At 50.4% G+C, this 27789-nt stretch overlaps 1 protein-coding gene across 1 annotated transcript; it reads right to left on the bottom strand.

Annotated features, from left to right (window-relative positions):
* Positions 1-4762: 4762 nt before the first annotated feature.
* serinc4 (serine incorporator 4) lies at positions 4763-27425 on the bottom strand. Its single transcript, XM_067973456.1, has 12 exons — positions 26566-27425; positions 24382-24549; positions 23278-23456; positions 20225-20304; positions 16064-16157; positions 12695-12906; positions 11892-11987; positions 9475-9601; positions 9105-9177; positions 7654-7690; positions 6452-6596; positions 4763-5700 (listed from the first exon to the last, which is right to left on the bottom strand). Exons 1-12 carry the CDS (start codon positions 26590-26592, stop codon positions 5463-5465), a joined length of 1476 nt encoding a protein of 491 aa, XP_067829557.1. The 5' UTR covers positions 26593-27425; the 3' UTR covers positions 4763-5462.
* Between the last annotated feature and the right edge of the window lie 364 nt (positions 27426-27789).

Below are 27789 nucleotides of genomic sequence, written 5' to 3' on the forward strand. Positions count from 1 at the left end.
TGTATTTTAGCCGGTCTGACATGTGTATTTTAGCTGGTCTGAGATGTATATTTTAGCCAGTCTGACATGTGTATTTTAGCCGGTCTGAGATGTATATTTTAGCCGGTCTGAGATGTATATTTTAGCCGGTCTGAGATGTGTATTTTAGCCGGTCTGAGATGTATATTTTAGCCGGTCTGAGATGTGTATTTTAGCTGGTCTGAGATGTGTATTTTAGCCGGTCTGAGATGTGTATTTTAGCCGGTCTGAGATGTGTATTTTAGCCGGTCTGAGATGTGTATTTTAGCTGGTCTGAGATGTATATTTTAGCCGGTCTGAGATGTGTATTTTAGCCGGTCTGAGATGTGTATTTTAGCCGGTCTGAGATGTGTATTTTAGCCAGTCTGAGATGTGTATTTTAGCCGGTCTGAGATGTGTATTTTAGCCAGTCTGACATGTGTATTTTAGCTGGTCTGAGATGTATATTTTAGCCAGTCTGACATGTGTATTTTAGCCGGTCTGAGATGTGTATTTTAGCCGGTCTGAGATGTGTATTTTAGCCGGTCTGAGATGTGTAATTTAGCTGGTCTGAGATGTGTATTTTAGCCGGTCTGAGATGTGTATTTTAGCCGGTCTGAGATGTATATTCTCTGCAGCCTGCAGAGGTCGCTAGCAGTAACCGATTTTAACCCCACGTGTGTGCTGTAACCAACAAGAAAAGATCCAATAAATAATCCATCGTCGACAAAAAAAGCTTCATTTCTGTCCAGATTTCTTTTCAAATACACATGTTCCTGTAGAACGGAACAGTAGCACTTCAATAACTAGCAGCCAGGTCTGCACGACTAATGGACATTTTTTTGGGGGAGAATGAAGATTTTTGTGACAGTAGATTTAACAGGTTGAAAAATAACTTTTTTTTAACCAAAAGGGATGAGTTGTTTCCTGAATTAAGAGAGTCTGAGACCATCAGCTTCCATTGCTGGAGAACTCAATTCAATTTTACATTTAATTCCTTAGGGGTTATCACATGCAGCAGTGTAGAAATACACTGTGTAAAAGACAGGGATTTATATGTCTGTTTTTCTGTGTATGTGTCTGTGTGTGTATGTGTCTGTCTGTGTGTGTTGTGACTGTGTGTGTGTGTCTGTCGGTTTGTATATATCTGTGTGTGTGTGTGTGTGTGTGTGTCTGTCTGTCGGTGTGTGTTGTGACTGTGTGTGTATCTGTCGGTGTGTGTATGTCTGTGTGTGTGTGTGTGTCTGTCGGTGTTTATATGTGTGTGTGTCTGTTGGTATGTATATGTCTGTGTGTGTGTGTGTCTGTCGGTGTGTATATATCTGTCTGTGTGTGTGTCTGTCAGTGTGTATATGTCTGTGTGTGTGTGTCTGTCGGTGTGTATATTTGTGTGTGTGTCTGTCGGTGTGTATATATCTGTTTGTGTGTGTGTCTGTCAGTGTGTATATGTCTGTGTGTGTGTGTGTGTGTGTGTGTGTCTGTCGGTGTGTATATTTGTGTGTGTGTCTGTCGGTGTGTATATATCTGTTTGTGTGTGTGTCTGTCGGTGTGTATGTATATCTGTGTGTGTCTGTGTCTGTATATGTGACCACGTATATCACAAATGCACAATGTACAGATGCTCATTTAATGTTCAGAATTCCTCCATGACTGATTTATCATCTTGAAGTGGATGAACCCTTGGACTCCAGTGTTCCTTGCAATCTACAGGCTCTGAAACCCCAGCTTGGCGTCACCTAGTCCCAGGAGCAGCTGCAGGGTCAGTGCCCAGTGGTATTGTATAATGCAGTTGAATGTACTTTAAAATGTTCCTCTTGCTGCTTTATTTTAAGAGGGTACAATGTTCTCATTTTATGAAAGAGGAATGGGCTCCAGGTGTACTCTGAGAGTTCGGCTTTGACTTGCTTCAAGCTAACACAGCATCTAAACATTTCAGGAATGTGTAATGAGCCTTTGACCCACTATTGCTCGCCCCTCTTGGAACATAGAAACAGGAATAGGCCATTCAGCCCCTCGAGCCTGTCCTGCTCCAGTCGTGGCTTTTTCTTCTCTTTTTTTGAGTATGATTGGTGAGGTCACCCAGGGATGACAGACATTCTGACTCCTGTTTTAAACGTGCCCTGTGTATCTTTGTACTTTTGTTTTGAAGCGTGAAAGTGATGGCAGAGTGTGAGGGGGCAGGAAATTCTCACTTGACGTACTGTTCTCTTACTGTAAATAATCTGGATTAACCCCACCTCAGCCAGTTACTATTTTATATACTAGTTTACTATTTTATATACTTCAATAGATCCTCTCCACACCCATGAAGGAAAAAATAATTCAGAAGGTGATGGGGAGCCCATAAGGTGGGTGTAGGGAGGTATTTTATGCAAAACCAAGGCAGTAAACCAAAAGATTATAAGGAAGGACTTGCATTTATATAGCGCCTTTCACATCCTCAGGATGACCCAAAGTGCTTCCCACCTAAACCTTTACGCCTCTCCTTCTTTAAGTCGCTCCTTAAAACCTACCACTTTGACTGAGCTTTTGGTCACTTGTCCTAATATATCTTTATGTGGCTTGGTGTCAAACATTGTCTGATTTACAGTCCTGTGAAACACCTTGGGACATTTTACTACGTTAAAGGCACTATAGAAATGTAAGTTATTGTTGTTCACAGCCAATCAATACTTTCCACTATCGATAAGTAGGAAAACACAACAACCAATTTACTCACAAATGAGATAAACAGCCAATTAATGTGTCTCCAGTAGTGTCGGTTGACACCGGGGAGAACGCCCCTGCTCTCCGTCCAATGGCGCCATGGGATCTTTTACATCCCCTGAATACGTTAGGAGACATAAAATTTATCCGAAGGACGGCACCTCCAACAGTGCAGCACTCCCTCAGTACTGCACTGGGAGTGTCAGCCTGGATTATGTGCCCCAGTCTCCGGAGTGGGGCTTATGAACCCATGATCTTCTAACTCAGAGGTGAGAGTGCTGCCCACTGAGCTAAGTAGTGAGGTAAAATCAATTTAACTCAATAACTTCTTCACTGTAAGTTGGTGTGTGGTGCACATTGTAACCCAAAAGGGATTTGGACTTGATTGGGAGTGGAGGTATGGGGTCAACGGAGATCAGGAACCAAACTGGTCTGGATGGGTCCACACCACATCGGCTGGACACTTACCCATTGAATCATCAGGGGAAGGTATGGGAGGAGCTTCCTAATTTTGTATTTTAATTCTTTATGCCACCCCCACCTCAAAAGGCACATTCTAGACAGTCCATTAGTGGCTAGAGCATAAGATTGTACAGTACTGAGATTAGGATGCAAATACCAACAGTCATTGTTTAACAATTCAGGTGGACAAGTCTGATTACAGCACATTAGGTCGACTGGCTGAGTATGCTTGGGGAGGGGACCCCTTCTGTGATTTGCCTGTGACTTCTGCCAGTGGGTGAGGTCAACTGCCAGTGGATGGGGGGTCAACTGTCAGTGGGCAGGGGTCAACTGCCAGTGGATGGGGGTCAACTGATAGTTGGTGGGGTCAACTGTCAGTGGGCAGGGGTCAACTGCCAGTGGGTGGGGTCTGTCGCTAGTGTGCAGGGTCAACTGCCAGCGGGCGGGGTCAACTGCCAGTGTGTACTCAGGAAATGACCCCTCTGTGAAATAGAACAAATCTAATAAACAAGCAAAAATGGCAAATGTGAAAATCTCGCTCGTCTGCACATGTGGCTCTCAGTATTGATTAGATAATGAGAAGCATATTGATTATCCCCCATCGTACTTGCATTGACTGCAGTTTGAAGGTGAACAGTAGCTGACTCAGGGAGGGACGGTGACAGGAGCACAGGATTTGCTGAGCCAACGTGTTCTGATAAGGTGGAATTGATGATCAGCGCCAGTGAAGTGCAGTCCAATTCTGCTCAAGTCTCCGACTCACTGCACAAGTCCCAAAGACTAGAGCTTTGTGTTTCCATTGCTCAATAATTAAAGGTGCGAATTAACTAAACAACGTTGATGCAGTAATTTTATTGTCCATTACAATGTTCAGTTCATAGAAATTTCCATATACCGTGTCCAGCTGTGGAACTCCCCATATAACGTGTCCAGCTGTGGGACTCCCCATATACCGTGTCCAGCTGCGGGACACCCCATATACCGTGTCCAGCTGTGGGACTCCCCATATACCGTGTCCAGCTGCGGGACTCCCCATATACCGTGTCCAGCTGCGGGACACCCCATATACCGTGTCCAGCTGCGGGACTCCCCATATACCGTGTCCAGCTGCGGGACACCCCATATACCGTGTCCAGCTGTGGGACTCCCCATATACCGTGTCCAGCTGCGGGACACCCCATATACCGTGTCCAGCTGTGGGACTCCCCATATACCGTGTCCAGCTGTGGGACTCCCCATATACCGTGTCCAGCTGCGGGACACCCCATATACCGTGTCCAGCTGTGGGACTCCCCATATACCGTGTCCAGCTGTGGGACACCCCATATACCGTGTCCAGCTGTGGGACTCCCCATATACCGTGTCCAGCTGTGGGACTCCCCATATACCGTGTCCAGCTGCGGGACACCCCATATACCGTGTCCAGCTGTGGGATTCCCCATATACCGTGTCCAGCTGTGGGACACCCCATATACCGTGTCCAGCTGTGGGACTCCCCATATACCGTGTCCAGCTGTGGGACTCCCCATATACCGTGTCCAGCTGTGGGAGTTCTTTGGCTCACCCAAAAATCTCCCACCAGATGTTCTGAGGATTTCTAACGTTGAACGATTCAGGTGACAGATCTCCGCTGGGATCCTCTTCCCTTTGCCGCATGTTCCCGTTCGCAATATCGCGTCGGACTCCTTGAGGTGTCCTGTTTAATGTGCGATGGAACTCAAAGAGCTGGCCCTCAAGACGCACCGTCAAGTGTACTTCAGAACCAGCGGACCCTCAGGCAGTAAATGTAGAGGAGTATCAGCTCCGCGGAGAAAGCCCCGACTCGAGGAATCCCCACCCCGACATTTCCCCGTCAGAGCGTCCCGTTGTTTTCTTTACTTGTTTTCCCTACGGAGAAGGTGCTGGTCGACCTAGTTCTTGAAGCCATTGTTTGTACAGCTTGGTCACTTTAGAGGGCGTTGAGAGTCCATCACATAGTGTGGGGAACTGGAGTCACGTGTGGGCCCAGACTGGGGAAGGACGGCAGGTTCCTTCCCCTGAAGGACATTAATGGACCAGTTGGATTTTTTACGACAATCTGGCAGATCGTCACGGTAATTTTTCCACAGAATTGATTGATTTCACTTTCACAACTTGTCCAAGTGGGATTGGAACTCACTGGGTTACTAGCGCAGTACCAGAGGCACCAGGTCACCATACTCTTCAGTGCTTCAGCTGCAGTTGGAACTCCAAAGGCCCATTTCCAAAAACCACCTCTGTAGCCGCCCGTGTTCGGAAAAGGAATCGGCAAATTGACGTCAGTCGTAAAACATTCCGTCTGGCACTTGCTCCCGAAACCCCCTCGGTCCCATCCCTCTCCGGGGCGGGCAGCTATGTCCGATGGACGACACTCGCCTTTCACTGTCCGTACAGCACAGAGGGGCGAGGAGGATCCCCAGGTACAGCAGCAGGCACAGCCAGCAGGACCAGCTCTTAACCCAGAACGTCGACCAGCTGCCCTGCGAGAAGACCCTCTCCAGGGTAGCAGATTCGTAGCTGAAGCGTCGAACAAGAGAGAAAGGGCGTGTTAGAAGGGACGGTGAAACAAATCATTCATGGAGGAAAAACAAACTGTTTCGAAATGCTCCGGGAAAGTATGTTTATATACGAAGAATGGCAGACGGGAAAAGACCCACTGGTCCATCCAGCCAGTCCCATATAATGGTGATGCCTTGTGTTTCACTGTACAGACTCACCCAGAGCCTTGTAATCTCCTGGAAAGGACAACAGCACAGGCCAATTATGGGGTGCAGGCAACTGGAAAATTATTCTCCAATCCCCTTAGGCGATCATAGACCAGTCCAGGAGACTGAGTGTTAAGACTGAGCTGTATTTCTTTTTGCTGTAATTTTCCCCCCTCTCTCTCTCTCTCGGGGTACAATCCGACAGACACTGTCTACCCCCCCACCCGACCCCTCCAACGTCAGTATCTCTCGCAAGTGCCCAGCTTGTCCCAGACAACCGGGGTCAACAGACTGTCCGATCCTGTCCCCCACACGATGTTTACATACACGGACTTTCCACCGGGGGAGCGGGGGGGGGGTCACTGGGCTAGTGGTCAGGAGCAGTGTCCCCACCCCAGGGGCACTGAGGCCAAGTCTAGCACCTCCTTAGTGGTGGCTGAGGTCCACTAACTCAGGGCGGTTAGTCTGATCGGCTCAGTACCGGGGGAATGGTGAGCCAGCAGCAGCCTCTCAAACACTGTCACTGAATCGCTCCGTGGCTCAGCCACTTTGTTCGAACTTACTTGAACCAGTTGGTCAGGGTCATCATTACATAGAGCGAGGCCAAGAAGAAGACAAAATGGAAGAAGGAATAACTATAGGCCACTTGCTCCCGCTCGTTGTGTATCACACTCTGTCCTCCTGCGCTCTCCACTTGGTAACTGGGTTCTGCAGCGTCCGATGACGGGCGATTCAAAATAATCCCCAAAATTTATAAAAGGGAAAAAAAAACATATTAAGAACTGATGACTTGCCCGGAGAATCAGAAGCCTTTCAGCACCAAGCTATTCTTTAAAAAAAACAATTCCAGCTCACATTACAGTAATAAATCTACTCAAACCGCAGGGACGAGCTTATTACTTTGGCATCAATTTTAAAACTAAACGCAATTTTAAATAATAGGATTTAATGCTGCTCCACTGTGTAATTCACAGATCCTTCTCACCATGTTCTCTGCACAGGGACTGACTGTCAATCTATACAGTCTCTCACTCTGAGATGCCCGGGATATTTTCAGCTGTACATTATGAAAGTTTTGCTCACAAGCAGTGCAGCACCTTAAGCAACTGTACCCCAGTGAGAGTCAGCACCTTCAGGGACTGTACCCCAGTGAGAGTCAGCACCTTCAGGAACTGTACCCCAGTGAGAGTCAGCACCTTCAGGGACTGTACCCCAGTGAGAGTCAGCACCTTGAGGGACTGTACCCCAGTGAGAGTCAGCACCTTCAGGGACTGTACCCCAGTGAGAGTCAGCACCTTCAGGAACTGTACCCCAGTGAGAGTCAGCACCTTCAGGAACTGTACCCCAGTGAGAGTCAGCACCTTCAGGGACTGTACCCCAGTGAGAGTCAGCACCTTCAGGGACTGTACCCCAGTGAGAGTCAGCACCTTCAGGAACTGTACCCCAGTGAGAGTCAGCACCTTCAGGAACTGTACCTCAGTGAGAGTCAGCACCTTCAGGGACTGTACCCCAGTGAGAGTCAGCACCTTCAGGGACTGTACCCCAGTGAGAGTCAGCACCTTCAGGAACTGTACCCCAGTGAGAGTCAGCACCTTCAGGAACTGTACCCCAGTGAGAGTCAGCACCTTCATGGACTGTACCCCAGTGAGAGTCAGCACCTTCAGGAACTGTACCCCAGTGAGAGTCAGCACCTTCATGGACTGTAGCCCAGTGAGAGTCAGCATAGATGAGGAGTGGTTGGGAGCAAGTAAATGTCATCACTCACCTTCCTCATTGAGGCAGCAGAAGCAACAGGAGGCTTTCTGTAACGGAGAAGAGAGAGGTCGTCATGAGGTGTTACTGAGAGAGAGACGGAGAGGAAAGGATCGGCAATGGGAATCATGGAATATTGGGGGGAGCTTGCGAAAATCTCAAAAAAAGGAGAAAAAAGTTTGTGAAAATATCCAACAATTGAAGAGGAATCGGAGCGACTGAGTGATAGGGAGGCTGGGCGTTAAATGGGACGGTAATTTCTTTCATGTTGATAAACCTCAGTGAGGGCAGAATGAGGCAGAAGTGGCAACAGAAGGCGTTTGGTGTAGTTTACATGGATTTTAGCGAGGCTTTTGACAAGGTCCCACATGGCAGACTGGTCAAAAAAGTAAAAGCCCATGGGATCCAAGGGAAAGTGGCAAATTGGATCCATAATTAGCTCAGTGGCAGGAAGCAAAGGGTAATGGTTGATGGGTGTTTTTGTGACTGGAATGCTGTTTCCAGTGGGGTTCAGCAAGGCTCAGTACTAAGTCCCTTGCTTTTTGTGGTATATATTAATGATTTGGACTTAATATGGGGGGCTTGATCAAGAAGTTTGCAGATGATACAAAAATTGGCCGTGTGGTTGATAGTGAGGAGGAAAGCTGTCGACTGCAGGAAGATATCAATGGGCTGGTCAGATGGGCAGAAAAAAGGCAAATGGAATTCAATCCAGAGAAGTGTGAGGTAATGCATTTGGGGAGGGCAAACAAGGCAAGGGAGTACACAATAAATGGGAGGATACTGAGAGGTTTAGAGCAACAATGGGACCCTTGGAGTGCATGTCCACAGACCCCTGAAGGTAGCAGAACAGGTCGATAAGGTGGTTAAAAGGCATATGGGATCCTTTATTAATCAAGGGATAGAATATAAGAGCAGGGAGTTATGCTGGAACTGTATAAAACACTAGTTAGGCCACAGCTTGAGTTCTGCATACAGTTCTGGTCACCACATTACAGGAAAGATGTGATTGCACTAGAGAGGGTGCAGAGGAGATTTACGAGGACGTTGCCAGGGCTGGAGAATTTTAGCTATGAGAAAAGATTGGATAGGCTGGGGTTGTTTTCTTTGGAACAAAGGAGGCTGAGGGGAGATTTAATTGAGGTATATAAAATTATGACGGGACTAGATAGAGAGGATAGGGAGGACCTATTTCCCTTAGCAGAAGGGTCAGTGACCAGGGGCATAGATTTAAAGTAATTGGTAGAAGGATTAGAGGGGAGCTGAGGAAAGATTTTTTCACCCAGAGGATGGTGGGGGTCTGGAACTCACTGCCTGAAAGGGTGGTAGAGGCAGAAACCCTCAACTCATTTGAAAAGTACTTGAAGTGCCGTAACCTACAGGGCTACAGACCAAATGCTGGACATGATGGGCTGAATGGCCTCCTTCTGTGCCGTAACATTCTATGATTCTATGATTACTGACCTTGAACTCGTATCTGTAGACTCTGAGCATCCAAGACGGTCCAAATACCTTGGCCAGGTAAGAGGCTTCATTACTGTTCAGGAGGCATTGGGAGAATGAAAGACACCAAATCAGATCAGAGTAGATAACTATTGAAAAATGATCACAACAGAGGCACAGTCGCTCTCGGTGTGTGGCTCAGTGGGCAGCACTCTTGCTTCTGAGTCAGAAGATTGTGGGTTCAAGTCCCACTCCAAAGACTTGAGCACAAAAATCAATTAGCTCAGTACAAGTGCATCCTGTAGATAGTACACAGTGCACCGGTGGTGGAGGGAGTGGATGTTTAAGAGAGACTGTACAGATTGACTGATTTGTCCATTGAAAGACTTACCAAGCAAACAGCACGCAGCAATACATGATGGCGGCTCCAATAACGGCAACCATCTTTCCCTCGGCCTGTAGCCCATCCTCACCGATACTCGGGAAACAGATACTGATGTTCTGACCCTGGTATTCCACTGAAAGAATGGAAGAACAGTTACACACAGCTCTGTCTCAAAACAATCTCACGTCTGACTCAGTCTGTTTCATGCCCATATCGTTAGACGGTTCAAGCCCCACTCCAGAGACTTGAGCACATAATCCAGGCCAACACTCCCAGTGCAGGACTGAGGGAGTGCTGCACTGTCGGAGGTGCCGTCTTTCGGATAAGACGTTAAACTGAGGCCCCGTCTGCCCTCTCAGGTGGACGTAAAAGATCCCATGGCACTATTTCAAGGAAGAGCAGGGGAGTTCTCCCCGGTGTCCTGGCCGACATCACTAAAAATCAGATTATCTGACCGTTACCACATTGCTGTTTGTGGGATCTTGCTGTGCGCAAATTGGCTGCCACGTTTCCTACATTACAACGGTGACTACACTCCAAAAAAAATACTTCACTGGACTGTGAAGCGCTTTGGGACATCCTGGAGTCGTGAAAGGCGCTATAGAAATGCAAGTGTTTCTTTCTACGATTCCCATTCACGATGTCAGAGGAGGGGAGTTCAAAAAACAAGATGGCAGCTGCAAGACCTGCCTCTAATGTGAAACGTTCGCAGATAAAAAGCCTTGTCCCTGAGCCACAAACGGCAGAAGGTGCCGGGTTCAATCACTGGTTCGGTGCTGAGTTCGTTCGCTGCTCCCTGCTGCGGGGGGACGGCTCCAATTGGCCTCAGTGCCCCGGGTTGGGGAGACTCCGGACCGCGATCCGGAAGCGTGTGTGGATGTCGGGTGAGGATAAGATTGGGCTTGGGTTGCGATGAAATGCCTTGCCGATATTCTGGCCTGGATTTTCCTGTCACACGGCAAGAACAGCCTGAGGTAGCGGTGCTCGTAAAACCAAGACACGATGAGAATCAGCACCTTCAGGAGAGGAGGGGGAAACAGGAAGGAATGTTGTTTCTGTGGAACCTGGGCACTGATCCCAGAATTATCGTTAATCATCTCCACACATTCCTCACTGAGAACAGGACGACTCCCCAGGGGCTCAGCTGCTGTATGTTTCATAAAAACACTTCACGACTCTGTTCTCGACTACACTCCCCCCCGAAGGAGAGACGACAGAACTTTCTGGAAGGATGGCAGCTGCTGCCCCGGGAATAACAAGCCGGAGACTTCAGTCTCCATCATTGCTGCATGAACATCTCGCCCGTTCCCCGCCCCTCGCCCGTTTCCTGTCCCTCGCCCGTGCCCCGTCCCTCGCTCGTTTCCTGTCCCTCGCCCGTTCCCCGCCCCTCGCCCGTTCCCCGCCCCTCGCCCGTTCCCCGCCCCTCGCCCGTTTCCTGTCCCTCGCCCGTGCCCCGTCCCTCGCTCGTTTCCTGTCCCTCGCCCGTTCCCCGCCCCTCGCCCGTTCCCCGCCCCTCGCCCGTTCCCCGCCCCTCGCCCGTTTCCTGTCCCTCGCCCGTGCCCCGCCCCTCGCTCGTTTCCTGTCCCTTGCGCGTTCCCCGCCCCTCGCCCGTTCTCCGCCCCTCGCCCGTGCCCCGTCCCTCGCTCGTTTCCTGTCCCTTGCGCGTTCCCCGCCCCTCGCCCGTTTCCCGTCCCTCGTCCGTGCCCTGTCTCTCGCTCGTTTCCTGTCCCTCGCCCGTGCCCCGTCCCTCGCTCGTTTCCTGTCCCTTGCGCGTTCCCCGCCCCTCGCCCGTTTCCCGTCCCTCGCCCGTGCCCTGTCTCTCGCTCGTTTCCTGTCCCTCGCCCATTCCCCGTCCCTCGCCCGTTCCCCGTCCCTCGCCCGTTTCTTGTCCCTTGCCCGTTTCCAGTCCCTCGCCTGTTTCTTGTCCCTCGCCCATTCCCCGCCCCTCGCTCGTTTCTTGTCCCTCGCCCGTTCCCCGCCCCTCGCCCGTTTCCTGTCCCTCGCCCGTGCCCCGTCCCTCGCTCGTTTCCTGTCCCTCACCTGTTCCCCGTCCCTCGCCCGTTCCCCGTTCCCCGCCCGTTGCCCGTTTCTTGTCCCTTGCCCGTTTCCAGTCCCTCGCCTGTTTCTTGTCCCTCGCCCGTTCCCCGCCCCTCGCCCGTTCCCCGCCCCTCGCCCGTTCCCCGCCCCTCGCTCGTTTCTTGTCCCTCGCCCGTTCCCCGCCCCTCGCCCGTTCTCCGCCCCTCGCCCGTTCCCCGCCCCTCGCTCGTTTCTTGTCCCTCGCCCGTTCCCCGCCCCTCGCCCGTTCCCCGCCCCTCGCCCGTTCCCCGCCCCTCGCCCGTTCCCCGCCCCGCTCGTACCAGATCGCTTGCTGTGCTATTTTAACGATGTTAAAATCCCCGTGCGGGATCTCCCTGTGTACTGACCTGTCTCTGGGGGGCGGCTGGAGAGTGCGGAGAATGTCAGGTACATGACATAACAGCTGATGATGGAAGCTTGAAGCAAACTGCAGTGCGGCTGCCCTGAAATCAAAGACAAAAGACCCCATCACACCGCAGGAAAAGACCATCAGGAAGTCACACTCACCCCTGTTAATATGATTATTTTCCCAGTTTTCCCCCTTTGTCTCCTGAAGGTGCGGACTCTCTTTAGGGGTCGAGTAGCACAGACACCGGCCCCTCTGGCACCTCACCCTGCTCTCTATTCTTCACAAGCCTGGACAGTGGGATATCCCAGCTCGGGTGGCATCCAAGCTTGTCTTCGCCCTTAGCCCACACACGCGTGTTCACACATGACACGCTCACACCTTCACACGCACACATGGCGCACTTACACACAAGCACACATGACACACCCACATGTGCACTTTTATGCACACATGACGCACACATATATGCATGCTTACACACACATGACACACACCTGCACTCACACATGACACACGCGTGCAATTTCCAGCAAGGTTCACTCTGCTTCCTTCATCCCTCCATTCAGCTGCCGAGGCTCCAAACTCTGGAATTCCCTCCCTAAACCTCTCCGCCTCTCTCTCTTCCTTTAAGATGCACCTTAAAACCTACCTCTTTGACCAACCTTTTGGTCACCTGTCCTAATATCTCCTTACGTGGTTTGGTGTCAAATTTTGTTTGATATTCGCTCCTGTGAAGGGCCTTGGGACGTTTTGCTACGTTTAAGGCTCTATATAAATGGAAGTTGTTGTTGTATGACTTACTCTGCTGTACACAGGGAGTACCAGATAAGAAGGACACCACGAAGCAGAGGCTGATGTTAAAGATCAGGAGAGTTTTGTTGATGAGACAGCCTGCCGGGTGTGTGTAGAACTTGTACATCAAGGAGAACGCGGTCACAGCGATGGTGTAGAAGACCAGGGTAACGGCCAGCACAGCAAGATTCCACCACTTCCCATCCGCAGCCCCCATCATCCTGCAAGAGAAACGGAACCTACTGAATGGGAGCCATGAATGGCCAACAACATCCCGACTCACGGCCCCAAACCCAACTCAGTCCCATTCTCTCCTCTCCTAACATCAGAGCGATACAGGTGAGTTATCCCACTCCCAGGGCAGGTACAGCACGGGTTAGATACAGAGTAAAGCTCCCTCTACACTGTCCCATCAACACTCTACACTACTGCCCTCCCTCAGCTGATGAATCAGTCCTCCTCCATGTTGAGCACCACTTGGAGGAAGCACTGAGGGTAGCAAGGACACAGAATGTACTCTGGGTGGGGGTCTTCAATGTCCATCACCAAGAGTGGCTCGGTAGCACCACGACTGACTGAGCTGGCCGAGTCCTGAAGGACATAGCTGCCAGACTGACCTGCGCCAGGTGGTGAGAGAACCAACACGAGGGAAAAACTGACTTGACCTCGTCCTCAACAATCTACCTGTCACAGATGCATCTGTCCATGACAGTATTGGTAGGAGTGACCACCGCACAGTCCTTGTGGAGATGAAGTCCCATCTTCGCACTGAGGAGACCATCCAACGTGTTGTGTGGCACTACCACCGTGCTAAATGGGATAGATTCAGAACAGATCTAGCAGTTCAAAACTGGGCATCCATGAGGTGCTGTGGGCCATCAGCAGCAGCAGAATTGTATTCCAGCACAATCTCTAACCTCATGGCCCGGCATATTCCTCACTCTACCATCACCAACAAGCCAGGGGATCAACCCTGGTTCAATGAGGAGTGTAGAAGAGCATGCCAGCAGCAGCACCAGGCGTACCTAAAAATGAGGTGCCAACCTGGTCAAGCTACAACACAGGTCAATGCCCTGTGGGTGGCGGAGAGGGCCCAGGGGCTGTGTGGCCGGGTCCTGCTCCGACTTCTTGTGTTCTTTAGATTTGTGGTTGGGATCAGATCAGCCATGATCTTATTGAATGGCGGAGCAGGCTCGAGGGGCCGATTGGCCTACTCCTGCTCCAATTTCTTATGTTCTTATGTTCTTATACATGCATGCTAAACAGCAGAAGCAACATGCTATAGACAGAGCTAAGCGATCCCACAACCAACGGATCAGATCAAAGCTCTGCAGTTCTGCCACATCCAGTCATGAATGGTGGTGGACAATTAAACAACTAACGGGAGGAGGAGGCTCTGCAAACATCCCCATCCTCAACGATAGCGGAGTCCAGCACGTGAGTGCAAAAGACAAGGCTGAAGTGTTTGCAACCATCTCCAGCCAGAAGTGCCGAGTGGATGATCCATCTCGGCCTCCTCCCGATATCCCCACCATCACGGAAGCCAGTCTTCGGCCAATTCGATTCACTCCACGTGATATCAAGAAACGGCTGAGTGCACTGGATACAGCAAAGGCTATGGGCCCTGACAACATCCCGGCTGTAGTGCTGAAGACTTGTGCTCCAGAACTAGCCGCGCCTCTAGCCAAGCTGTTCCAGTACAGCTACAACACTGGCATCTACCCGACAATGTGGAAAATTGCCCAGGTATGTCCTGTCCACAAAAAGCAGGACAAATCCAATCCGGCCAATTACTGCCCCATCAGTCTACTCTCAATCATCAACAAAGTGATGGAAGGTGTCGTCGACAGTGCTATCAAGCGGCACTTACTCACCAATAACCTACTCACCGATGCTCAGTTTGGGTTCCGCCAGCACCACTCAGCTCCAGACCTCATTACAGCTTTGTTCCAAACATGGACAAAATAGCTGAATTCCAGAGATGAGGTGAGAGTGACTGCCCTTGATATCAAGGCAGCATTTGACCGAGTGTGGCACCAAGGAGCCCTAGTAAAATTGAAGTCAATGGGAATCGGGGAAAACTCTCCAGTGGCTGGAGTCATAACTAGCACAAAGGAAGATGGTAGTGGTTGTTGGAGGCCAATCATCTCAACCCAGGACATCGCTGCAGGAGTTCCTCAGGTCAGTGTCCTAGGCCCAACCATCTTCAGCTGCTTCATCAATGACCTTCCCAGGCTTGGGCTGATAAGTGGCAAGTAACATTCGTGCCAGACAAGTGCCAGGCAATGACCATCTCCACCAAGAGAGAGTCTAACCACCTCCCCTTGACATTCAACAGCATTACCATCGCCGAATCCCCCACCATCAACATCCTGGGGGGGTCACCATTGACCAGAAACTTAACTGGACCAGCCACATAAATACAATGGCTACAAGAGCAGGTCAGAAGCTGGGTATTCTGCGGCGAGTGACTCACCTCCTGACTCCCCAAAGCCTTTCCACCATCTACAAGGCACAAGTCAGGAGTGTGATGGAATTCTCTCCACTTGCCTGGATGAGTGCAGCTCCAACAACTCAAGAAGCTCAACGCCATCCAGGGCAAAGCAGCCCACTTGATTGGCACCCCATCCACCGCCTTAAACATTCACTCCCTTCACCACCGTGGCTGCAGTGTGTACCATCTACAAGATGCACTGCAGCAACTCGCCAAGGCTTCTTCGACAGCACCTCCCAAACTCGCGAACTCTACCACCTAGAAGGACAAGGACAGCAGGCACATGGGAACACCACCACCTGAACGTTCCCCTCCAAGTCACATACCATCCCGACTTGGAAATATATCACCTTTCCTTCATCATCGCTGGGTCAAAATCTTAGAACTCCCTACCTGACAACACTGTGGGAGAACCTTCATCATACGGACTGCAGCGGTTCAAGAAGGCGGCTCACCACCACCTTCTCAAGGGCAATTAGGGATGGGCAATAAATGTTGGCCTTGCCAGTGAGCCCACAGCCCATGAATTAAAAAAAACACTCCCAGGGCAGGTACAGCACTGATTAGACACAGCGTAAAGCTCCCTCTACACTGTCCCATAAAACACTCCCAGGGCAGGTACAGGACGGGTTAGATACAGCGTAAAGCTCCCTCTACACTGTCCCATAAAACACTCCCAGGGCGGGTACAGCACTGATTAGACACAGCGTAAAGCTCCCTCTACACTGTCCCATAAAACACTCCCAGGGCAGGTACAGGACGGGTTAGATACAGAGTAAAGCTCCCAGAGGGCATCACTGCCAAGTCAGATACTGTCGAATCAGCGGGAAGGGACTGCTCTTTGCTAAAATGACTTTAAACGTTAAGCTGAGGAGAAAACTCACCAGTTCTTGTTCCAGAAGTGGGCGAATGCGGTGATGAGGGAGAGCTGAATCAGGATAAACAGAAGTGCTCCAGCCAGGCCAATGTAACGCCAAACTACACACCGCAACATATCAACAGCCCCACAGACGGGAGGGGGGGGAAAAGGGAAAAGGATGATATTAGTTAGTAAAGAACAACAAGATCCAGATGAGATAGGAATTGGCAAAAAGATTAATGTCCATCCAGTTCACCTTCTACCATCCTGGTAGTCACATGATACAACGATAATAGAGTTATTGACTAATCAGAGCGATCAATCTCTATCAATTAGTCTACAACAGACCCAGACATGAGGTGAGGAAACCCCCAGTGGTGGAGAGCTTTGGGAACCAGAGGTCCAAAGTCACCTGTTCCTCCCGAACATGTTACACTCGCCACACGTCATGTCTCACATTATTCATATACTGTGTCCTAAAATATTATTTTCTGAAAGAAATCTTGTAAATTTGCATTTTAATGAATAATTCCTCCCACTGTCTCCCTAGGGAGCCTGTTCCATAGATTGACCACTCGCCCACTGAAATATTGGGGATAATTTTAACCGAACCCACCGGGCGGGAATCTGACGGGATGGGGTGGAACTCCGTCCAATATTGGTCCCCGTTGACTTCAACGGGGAGTAGAATCGGGCGGGGTGTAAAACCAGTGTTGCACCCCATCCCGTCAGTTTCCCGCCGGGCGGGTTATGTTAAAATTACCCCGTTTTCCCAGATTAGTTTTGGCCCATCTTATTTCACCCATCGAGAAAGACCCTCCAGTCCCCTCATTACAGCCACCAAACCATCCTCATAATTGAGCCCAGAGTTTACAGGCCCTTCCCCCCACCCAAAGTCCGTTCCAATCGTTGATCCCTCCTGCTGGGAGGAATTTCCTGGAGCCAATCCCAAATTTGCCCCTCGCTTGTTACAGTCACCCTCCTGGGACTGTTTCACTCGAACCCTCCCGTCCCTGTGATTCCCCCACACTGAGATCTCCTGGTATCACTCAGGCCAGAGACACCCATACAAGGAGAGGCTTTAAACGACTGCACCAACCTCAGAATTACCCAGTCCTGTAAGCACTGACGCCCCCCTCGCGTTTCCCACAGACACAGACTCCCATTGGGTCCCACAGACACAGACTCCCATTGGGTCCCACAGACACAGACTCCCATTGGTTCCCACAGACACAGATTCCCATTGGGTCCCACAGACACAGACTCCCATTGGGTCCCACAGACACAGACTCCCATTGGGTCCCACAGACACAGATTCCCATTGGGTCCCACAGACACAGACTCCCATTGGGTCCTGCAGACACAGACTCCCATTGGTTCTCACAGACACAGACTCCCATTGGTTCCCACAGACACAGACTCCCATTGGGTCCCACAGACACAGATTCCCATTGGGTCCCACAGACACAGATTCCCATTGGGTCCCACAGACACAGACTCACATTGGTTCCCACAGACACAGACTCCCATTGGGTCCCACAGACACAGACTCCCATTGGGTCCCACAGACACAGACTCCCATTGGGTCCCACAGACACAGACTCCCATTGGTTCCCACAGACACAGACTCACATTGGTTCCCACAGACACAGACTCCCATTGGGTCCCACAGACACAGATTCCCATTGGGTCCCACAGACACAGACTCCCATTGGGTCCCACAGACACAGACTCCCATTGGGTCCTACAGACACAGACTCCCATTGGTTCTCACAGACACAGACTCCCATTGGTTCCCACAGACACAGACTCCCATTGGGGCCCACAGACACAGATTCCCATTGGGTCCCACAGACACAGACTCACATTGGTTCCCACAGACACAGACTCCCATTGGGTCCCACAGACACAGACTCCCATTGGGTCCCACAGACACTTCTTGTACTTTGCCCAAGTGTCTAAGTCTAGATGAATCTCAGTAGCTGAATTCACCATCCAATAGGGGAACTAAGCTATCAGACCCAGTTACAGTCTGAGTGATCCTGGGTTAAGGACTGGGGAAAGAATCAGTCAGGGTTCCTGACCCCTGACCCCTGCTGGAAAGTGCCCCTGTGTATATGGGCAACAGGAGAGGAGCAAATTAGACTCTGGTGTGATGCTCCCTGTGGTGGAATAGGAGGACACCTCTCACCATCTGGGCTCACGGGTAAAATCAGGCCATGCCAAGGCAACCGGTGTCCGTGGAAACCATCCATCCCACTGGAGCCAGCATCTTGGGAGAGGGGGGAGAGGAAACCAGGATACAGGAAAACAAGTTCTTGACTGTTTCTTCTCCCCCCACCAGCTGATGTGATGCATCCCCTGGTCGCAGGGCCAAGGTGGGGCACGACTCCCCTACATTCTCTCCACCGGTGTTTATAAACATTGGTGAGCAGCCTGAATCTCCCGGTAACAAACAGACATTCCTCTGTTAGGCTCCCACAGTAACCACTTGAACTTTAAAGTGACCTGCACCTTATCTACATTTAGACTCGGAGTGGAATTTATCTTTAAGCTGATTTCAGTCTATTGTGAAACAGAGATGCCGTCTGGGGTCTGGGGTCCGTTTACCTTTGACCCCCCTCCTTCCCACTTCTGAAGACCCCTGGGATATCGTTCCACAGGTGCTCCCCCCTCCCCCAATACCTCACCTCGCCTCATTCTTCACATGAGCGCCTTAAGACTGGGTGCTGGTTGGCTATTTGACCTTGAGAGGCACCACAGCCGAGTCTAATCCTGTACTCACCCAACATTCAAAGAAAGACTTGCGTTTATATAGCGCCTTTCACAACCTCAGGATGTCTCAAAGCACTTTACAGCCAATTGAAGCGTAGTCACTGTTGTAATGTAGGAAACGCAGCAGCCAATTTGTGCACAGCAAGATCCCACAGACAGCAATGTGATAATAACCAGATAATCTGCCTTATGGATATTTGTTGAGAGCTAAATATTGGCCAGGACACCACGGAGAACACACCTGCTCGTCTTCGAATAGTGCCTTGGAATTTTTTTACATCCACCTGAGAGGGCAGACGGGGCCTGGGTTTAACGTCTCATCTGAAAGACGGCACCTCCGACAGTGCAGCACTCCCTCAGTACTGCGCTAGTGGGCAGGGCAGGGGAAGTGCTGACTTTGTTGGGCCCCAGCTGTGTGCAACCATCGACCTGTGGAACCGAACCCCAGTGAGGAAGCAGCAGCTTCAGGTGAGGAGAGGGGGGGGGGAAAGGGCTTTGGAAATGAACAGGTTGAGTTTGTGGCAGTTTCCTGCCATCTGGTGGTTTTCAGCTGACATTACAGCAACTTGCAGCTTTAAAACCCGATATTAAAAGCACATTATTTAACCTGCAGATATAAACCGCACAGATTCAATAGTAACTTTCAAAAAGGGAATTGGATAAATACTCGAAGGGGAAAAATTTGCAGGAGTGTGGAGAAAGAGCGGGGGAGTGGGATTAATGGGATAGCTCTTTCAAAGAGCCGGCACAGGCACGATGGGTCGAATGGCCTCCTTCTCTGCCGTATCGTTCTATGTAGAGTGATAAAACAGCAGAGGTGGAGATACTGAGCTGTCGGTTGTGCCTCGGGCTGCGAGTCAGAGGAATAGGCTGAGCTATGAGGAGGACCACTGAGGTCTGGGGCACGATCAAGTCTGAAAGAATGTTCTGGAACCGGTCAGAAAACGGGTGGAATGAAACAAGGAACGGGGAAATTCCACTTCGCGCAACGTTTGGATTGGGGAGACGGAGGCCCCACTTTCTGTCACCGAGGGGTGTGGCCGTGAGGGCCAGAGAGCTCGAGGGTTCGATCCCCGGTCTGTGCTGAGTTATCTGCTCTCCATCGGGGCATCAGATGAGGGACAATGTTCCTGAGCTTAGGGAGGGGGAAGAAAATCAGCTACAATTCCTGCTCCTGATCTCTATCCAGCGCTTTACTTGCTGGAAAATCTGCGTGTGTGGAAATCAGGTGCAGAAACGATCAGGTTCGGCTGTGATGCACCCCAAGGTCAAATATCCTGTTGACCCCCACTGCCTAGGCTCATGCAGAAAGCACAGTCACTGGGGTGAGGGACTGGAGGCCATCCCTACATGCGGCCGAGCCTTCAGGAGAGGTGGGAGGAAATTGGGGAGCTTTTTTTATTTCACTCACCGTGGAGGAATGATTCATCTGGGATAAAAAAGGCTGCGGCAGAAATCCCGACTAGGATCAGGAACTTCAGAAACCAGAACCTAGAGAAAGAGAGCAGCACAGCGGCTGAGAAACACTGGGACAGAGCAGCACAGTGACTGAGAAACACTGGGACAGAGCAGCACAGAGGCTGAGAAACACTGGGACAGAGCAGCACAGAGGCTGAGAAACACTGGGACAGAGCAGCACAGCGGCTGAGAAACACTGGGACAGAGCAGCACGGTGACTGAGAAACACTGGGACAAAGCAGCGCAGTCACTGAGAAACACCGGGAAAGAGCAGCACAGGGGCTGAGAAACACTGAGACAGAGCAGCACAGTCACTGAGAAACACCAGGAAAGAGCAGCACAGTCACTGAGAAACACTGAGACAGAGCAGCACAGTCACTGAGAAACACTGAGACAGAGCAGCACAGGGGCTGAGAAACACTGAGACAGAGCAGCACAGTCACTGAGAAACACTGGGACAGAGCAGCACAGGGGCTGAGAAACACTGAGACAGAGCAGCACAGTCACTGAGAAACACCAGGAAAGAGCAGCACAGGGGCTGAGAAACACTGAGACAGAGCAGCACAGTCACTGAGAAACACCAGGAAAGAGCAGCACAGTCACTGAGAAACACTGAGACAGAGCAGCACGGTCACTGAGAAACACTGAGACAGAGCAGCACAGTCACTGAGAAACACTGAGACAGAGCAGCACGGTCACTGAGAAACACCAGGAAAGAGCAACACAGTCACTGAGAAACACTGAGACAGAGCAGCACGGTCACTGAGAAACACTGAGACAGAGCAGCACAGTCACTGAGAAACACCAGGAAAGAGCAGCACAGTCACTGAGAAACACTGAGACAGAGCAGCACGGTCACTGAGAAACACTGAGAGAGAGCAGCACAGTCACTGAGAAACACTGAGACAGAGCAGCACAGTCACTGAGAAACACTGAGACAGAGCAGCACAGTCACTGAGAAACACCAGGAAAGAGCAGCACAGTCACTGAGAAACACTGAGACAGAGCAGCACAGTCACTGAGAAACACTGAGACAGAGCAGCACAGTCACTGAGAAACACTGAGACAGAGCAGCACAGTCACTGAGAAACACTGAGACAGAGCAGCACGGTCACTGAGAAACACTGAGACAGAGCAGCACAGTCACTGAGAAACACTGAGACAGAGCAGCACAGGGGCTGAGAAACACTGAGACAGAGCAGCACAGTCACTGAGAAACACCAGGAAAGAGCAGCACAGGGGCTGAGAAACACTGAGACAGAGCAGCACAGTCACTGAGAAACACCAGGAAAGAGCAGCACAGGGGCTGAGAAACACTGAGACAGAGCAGCACAGTCACTGAGAAACACTGGGACAGAGCAGCACAGTCACTGAGAAACACTGAGACAGAGCAGCACAGGGGCTGAGAAACACTGAGACAGAGCAGCACAGTCACTGAGAAACACTGAGACAGAGCAGCACAGTCACTGAGAAACACTGAGACAGAGCAGCACGGTCACTGAGAAACACTGAGACAGAGCAGCACAGTCACTGAGAAACACTGAGACAGAGCAGCACAGTCACTGAGAAACACTGAGACAGAGCAGCACAGTCACTGAGAAACACTGAGACAGAGCAGCACAGTCACTGAGAAACACTGAGACAGAGCAGCACAGTCACTGAGAAACACTGAGACAGAGCAGCACGGTCACTGAGAAACACTGAGACAGAGCAGCACAGTCACTGAGAAACACTGAGACAGAGCAGCACAGTCACTGAGAAACACTGAGACAGAGCAGCACAGTCACTGAGAAACACTGAGACAGAGCAGCACAGTCACTGAGAAACACTGAGACAGAGCAGCACAGTCACTGAGAAACACTGAGACAGAGCAGCACGGTCACTGAGAAACACTGAGACAGAGCAGCACGGTCACTGAGAAACACTGAGACAGAGCAGCAGGTCCGGGTCACATTGTATTCCATGTACCAGCACAGCGCCACCTATAGGCATGAGGAACATATGATCACGAGGAGGCAGAAATCCTCAAACACGTGCCTTAACCCCAAGCTCAGAAAAGCATCAGGTTAAGGTTCTTGGCTCTGGCACCGAACAATCTGTGGCCCTTCAGTAATGCTGCTGATAAATTAGATACAGTTTTATGCTGTGTTCTCATATCCACCAGGAATCAGTGTCGATTGGTCAGTGTGTGTGACAGTTAGACAGTGTGTATGTCAATTGGTCAGTGTGTGTGTCAATTGGTCTGTGTGTGTGTTGATTGGTCAGCGTTTGTTGATTGGTCAGTGTGTGTTGATTGGTCAGTGTGTGTTGATTGGTCAGTGTGTGTTGATTGGTCAGCGTTTGTTGATTGGTCAGTGTGTGTTGATTGGTCAGTGTGTGTTGATTGGTTAGTGTGTGTGTCGATTGGTCAGCGTGTGTTGATTGGTCAGTGTGTGTTGATTGGTCAGTGTGTGTTGATTGGTAAGTGTGTGTGTCGATTGGTCAGTGTGTATGCGTCAATTGGTCAGCGTGTGTTGATTGGTTAGTGTCTGTGTTGATTGGTCAGTGTGTGCGTCAATTGGTCAGCATGTGTTGATTGGTCAGTGTGTGTGTCGATTGGTCAGTGTGTGTGTCGATTAGTCAGTGTGTGTGCGTCAATTGGTCAGTGTGTGTTGATTGGTCAGCGTGTGTTGATTGGTCAGCGTGTGTGACGATTGGTCAGTGTTTGTGTGTCGATTGGTCAGTGTGTGTGTCAATTGGTCAGTGTTTGTGTTGATTGGTCAGTGCATGTGTTGATTGGTCAGTGTGTGTGTCGATTGGTCAGTGTTTGTGTTGATCGGTCAGTGTTTGAATTGATTGGTCAGTGCGTGTGTCGATTGGTCAGTGTGTGCGTTGCTATAGTTCCCGTTGCCCCGACAGCAGGATATGCTGTTACTCCCATTGAGATTTTGACCGGCCCATCACACATAGTTCAGGCTCTCCTGCAGATACTGAATGGTACTGTACTCCAGTCACAATTCCAGTTACCCATTGTGAATCACAGCCCTGAAACCTCTACTGGACTTGACGTTGAGCAGGAACACACAGAGCAACAGGTAGAAGCAGGCCGTTCCAAAGCAAACCCGGTACACGGCCGAGTATCCGATTAACATGTCACAGTCGGAGCCGGCCTGCAGCTGTTCACAGAACATTCCAAAGAAAGGCACCTGAAACAGAAGGCAAAAGAGTCAAACACTTTGTGATTTACCTGTGTACGAATGTAAGGAATCTTACAACACCAGGTTATAGTCCAACAATTTTATTTGAAAATCACAAGCTTTCGGAGCTTACCTCCTTCGTCAAATAAAACTGTTGGACTATAACCTGGTGTTGTAAGATTCCTTACATTTGTCCACCCCAGTCCATCACCGGCATCTCCACATCATACCTGTGTACAGACCAGGGACTCAGTCAGGCTGAACCAAACCCAACCATGATAGACAGCTGAAAGTTAACCCTGTTACAGAATCATGAGCGATTGTCTCCATTTGGAAAGTCTTTCACTTCAACACAAACAACAACAACAGCTTGCTTTAATATAGTGCCTTTAACGTAGTAAAACGTCCCAAGGTGCTTCACAACGAGAACACAAGATATCAGAGTGAGAAAAGGCCATTCAACCCATTGCCCTCCTCCTCCCACAGCCCATGTGCACTCTCCCCTATCACGGACTCCACCCACCCATTTAATCTCCTCCCACAGCCCATGTTCCTTCTCCTTGTTCTCCAGGGAAAGAAGGAAGGGGACTGTTTTCAGAGGGAAGGTTAATCCCAGTTTCCATACGGAAAGTGAGAAGCCCCGTTAAAACGGAACCATTGGGGCCTGTAGTTTTCCTGCCCTGTGGGAAGGGCTTGACCTCCACACAGTAACTGACCACAGTGGCCTGAGTGAGACCAGGAGGTCACCGTGTGGGGGATGGTGGGTGCAGGTCCCACTCAACAGTGAAACAATGACCAAGGCATGGGTTGGGATTGTGACCCTTAAACAGCATGTCCGTGGAGTCCCGCTGATATACGGGGTACACTGCAGGGTTCAGTTCACACCTCTATGTGATTCCAGCGTTCGATGGTCTCTGTGCCATTTTGTACTTACATTCTCCCTCACTGACTCTGCCACCGTTCTGGACAACATCAGGCAGCAGCCGGTGGAGCTGACAATGTGATACAATGTGTACATCATTCGGGTCCCTGACGACACCTTAATGCCTGGGAGAAACGAGCAGCACAGCGAGCAAGGAGCTGGGCCACAGCAGCAGCAGATCTGGGTCAGAAACGAATGGGACAGCAGGTTACAAGAGACATCATGCCACGATTAACAGGAAAACAGAGGCCCCCTGGAATGTACATCAGGGTGAGGGATGTCAGCGCTGGAGAATGGAACACGTTCCATTTCAGACATCCAGTGTCAGCATCCAACACTCCCAGGGCAGGTACAGCACGGGTTAGATACAGAGTGAAGCTCCCTCTACACTGTCCCATCAAACACTCCCAGGGCAGGTACAGCACGGGTTAGATACAGAGTAAAGCTCCCTCTACACTCTCCCATCAAACACTCCCAGGGCAGGTACAGCACGGGTTAGATACAGAGTAAAGCTCCCTCTACACTCTCCCATCAAACACTCCCAGGGCAGGTACAGCACGGGTTAGATACAGAGTAAAGCTCCCTCTACACTCTCCCATCAAACACTCCCAGGGCAGGTACAGCACGGGTTAGATACAGAGTAAAGCTCCCTCTACACTCTCCCATCAAACACTCCCAGGGCAGGTACAGCACGGGTTAGATACAGAGTAAAGCTCCCTCTACACTGTCCCATCAAACACTCCCAGGGCAGGTACAGCACGGGTTAGATACAGAGTAAAGCTCCCTCTACACTGTCCCATCAGACACTCCTAGGGTAGGTACAGAAGGGGTTAGATACAGAGTAAAGAAAATCAGGCTCAAATTGCCCGAGGCCTCAGCTGGAAATAGGAGAGTTTGCCGGGGCCTGTGGAACTGAAACCCTCAGTATCTTCAGGAAAGGAGACAATGGAACCTTCAGATATTCTGGTAATGTTACATTAACACAAGGTGCTTTCTCTGTAAAGGTAGTGAGATTAGGGGAGGGGCCCATACCGCCATCTGTTCTGTCATCATAGACAGAGGCACTAAATGCACAGATTGGAGTGGATTAATGTTAACCCAATTTTAGCCCAGGCTGCAGTGGTTTGCTTTGCTCTACACCTATCATGAATTCCCATAATTCAATCTCTTATTTTCCCCTCTCCTGAAGGTGCTGACTCTCACTGGGGTACAGTTCCTGAAGGTACTGACTCTCACTGGGGTACAGTCCCTGAAGGTGCTGACTCTCACTGGGGTACAGTTCCTGAAGGTACTGACTCTCACTGGGGTACAGTTCCTGAAGGTGCTGACTCTCACTGGGGTACAGTTCCTGAAGGTACTGACTCTCACTGGGGTACAGTCCCTGAAGGTACTGACTCTCACTGGGGTACAGTCCCTGAAGGTACTGACTCTCACTGGGGTACGGTTTCCGTGACCACTGCCTGCCCTCCGATACCTCGTCCAAGTTGCCTTTCCTCTTATGTGAGATTAGACAGTAAGCATTGGGCAGCCCGCTCCTGTCCTCACCCCACACCCACCTGTAACGCAGGATCAAGAACCACAGCTAAGGTCCCCTCCCTAGCCCTGTGGCACTGTCACTAATATCACAGTCCCTAGCGCTGCATCAGCTGAGATCAACTCACTCAGTCCTGGTGAGGGATCGAACCTGGACCCTTCAGTCTCTATGGTTCAGTCTGGAAGGTGCACCTTCCCATCAAGCCACCAGGGGGAGGTAACCAGCTGAGGTTAACAAGAGAATTGTCACTGACATAAACCAGAGATTCTAAAAAGAGAAAACTTGCATTTATATAGCGCCTTTCACAATCTCAGGACGCCCCAAAGCGCTTTACAGCAATGAAGTACTGTTGTAATCTAGGAAACACAGCAGCCAATGTGTGCACAGCAAGCTCCAAATCTCCCGTCCTACTCTCTTCCTCCTCCCTCATTGTGTTAAAATCTAGACTCATCATACCATCGCCTCCTCTAACCCATTCTTTCACAAGACTATGGTCCTCCTCACCTCCCACTGTCTCCTGTTCCTCCTAACCTCCACGGCCTGATTTCCCCCTTCTCCTTTCCTGCTCTCTCCACCCTCGGTGCTGTCCTGGACCGTGGGCCTCGACCCTTCACCCAACTCTCCCGCGGTCCCACCCTTTACCCTCACCCCGATGTCCTTACCTGTGCTCGGAAGCTGCACCCACACATTCCTTCACAGACTGGAGAGATCCGCGATCAGGGCACCCACAGGTCGAATGCACCCCCGCCAAGCCCTCGGCTTCTTAGTAACTGGATGTGGGGTCTCGGGAATACCAACACCATGCTGCAGAGAAACGCCAGGCCACAGGAATCACAACGTTTTAAAAATCAGACTTCAAAACTTCATTAATGAAACCTGAACTTTCGATGAACAGGCTCTATTGCTCGACAGGTTTCTGGTCAGTGAAGGTGTGAAGTGGACAGTTCCTGATCTTGCAGTTGGAATGTCAAACCAGCATTAAAAAGTGATTATCCTAAAAATCCTCTGAGGCTCTTTAAACCTCTTAATGGATGGAAATAGACCTCGGGACAAACACTTTAAAACCCTCAGCTGTGGTGCGGACCTGCAGGTTAATAGATAACACAGGGAGGAATCGATCCTGAAATCACATCGTTCTGCCTCTGGTCTTACTTGCCCCATGAAGGAGCTGGAGCCAGGTTCCTGCCCTGCTCTGGCCCTCCTCCAGCCTGTCTCTGCCTAGCCCCAGAACCGCCTGGTTACATCGCGCCTACAGCACAGAAACAGGCCATTCGGCCCAACTGGTCGATGCTGGTGTTTATGCTCCACACGAGCCTCCTCCCTCCCCTCTTCATCTCACCCGATCAACATATCCTTCTATTCCTTTCTCCCTCATGTGTTTATCCAGCTTCCCCTTAAATGCACCTATGCTATTCGCCTCAACTGCTCCTCGTGGTGGCAAGTTCCACATTCTAACCACTCTCTGGGTAAAGAAGTTTCTCCTGAATTCCTGATTGGATTTATTAGTGACTATCTTATATTTATGACCCCTAGTTTTGGATCACCCACAAGTGGAAACATTTTCTCTGGTCCAGGGGACCTCATTTCAAAACTGAAAAACGGACAGGAAATTTTCTGAATGACTGCATTTTAAAACATATATGAGGCCCAATTATGACTGGATCTATCTGTTTTTTATTTCATTCTCGGGATGTGGGCATCGCTGGCGAGGCCGGCATTTATTGCCCATCCCCTAATTGCCCCTTGGGAAGGTTGTGGTGAGCCGCCTTCTTGAACCGCTGCAGTCCGTGTGGTGAAGGTTCTCCTACAGTGCTGTTAGGTAGGGAGTTCCAGGATTTTGACCCAGCGACGATGAAGCAACAGCCGATCTATGTCCAAGTCGGGAT

This window comes from Heptranchias perlo, chromosome 38, assembly GCF_035084215.1.
Source record: "Heptranchias perlo isolate sHepPer1 chromosome 38, sHepPer1.hap1, whole genome shotgun sequence".
Classification (NCBI taxonomy): domain Eukaryota; kingdom Metazoa; phylum Chordata; class Chondrichthyes; order Hexanchiformes; family Hexanchidae; genus Heptranchias; species Heptranchias perlo.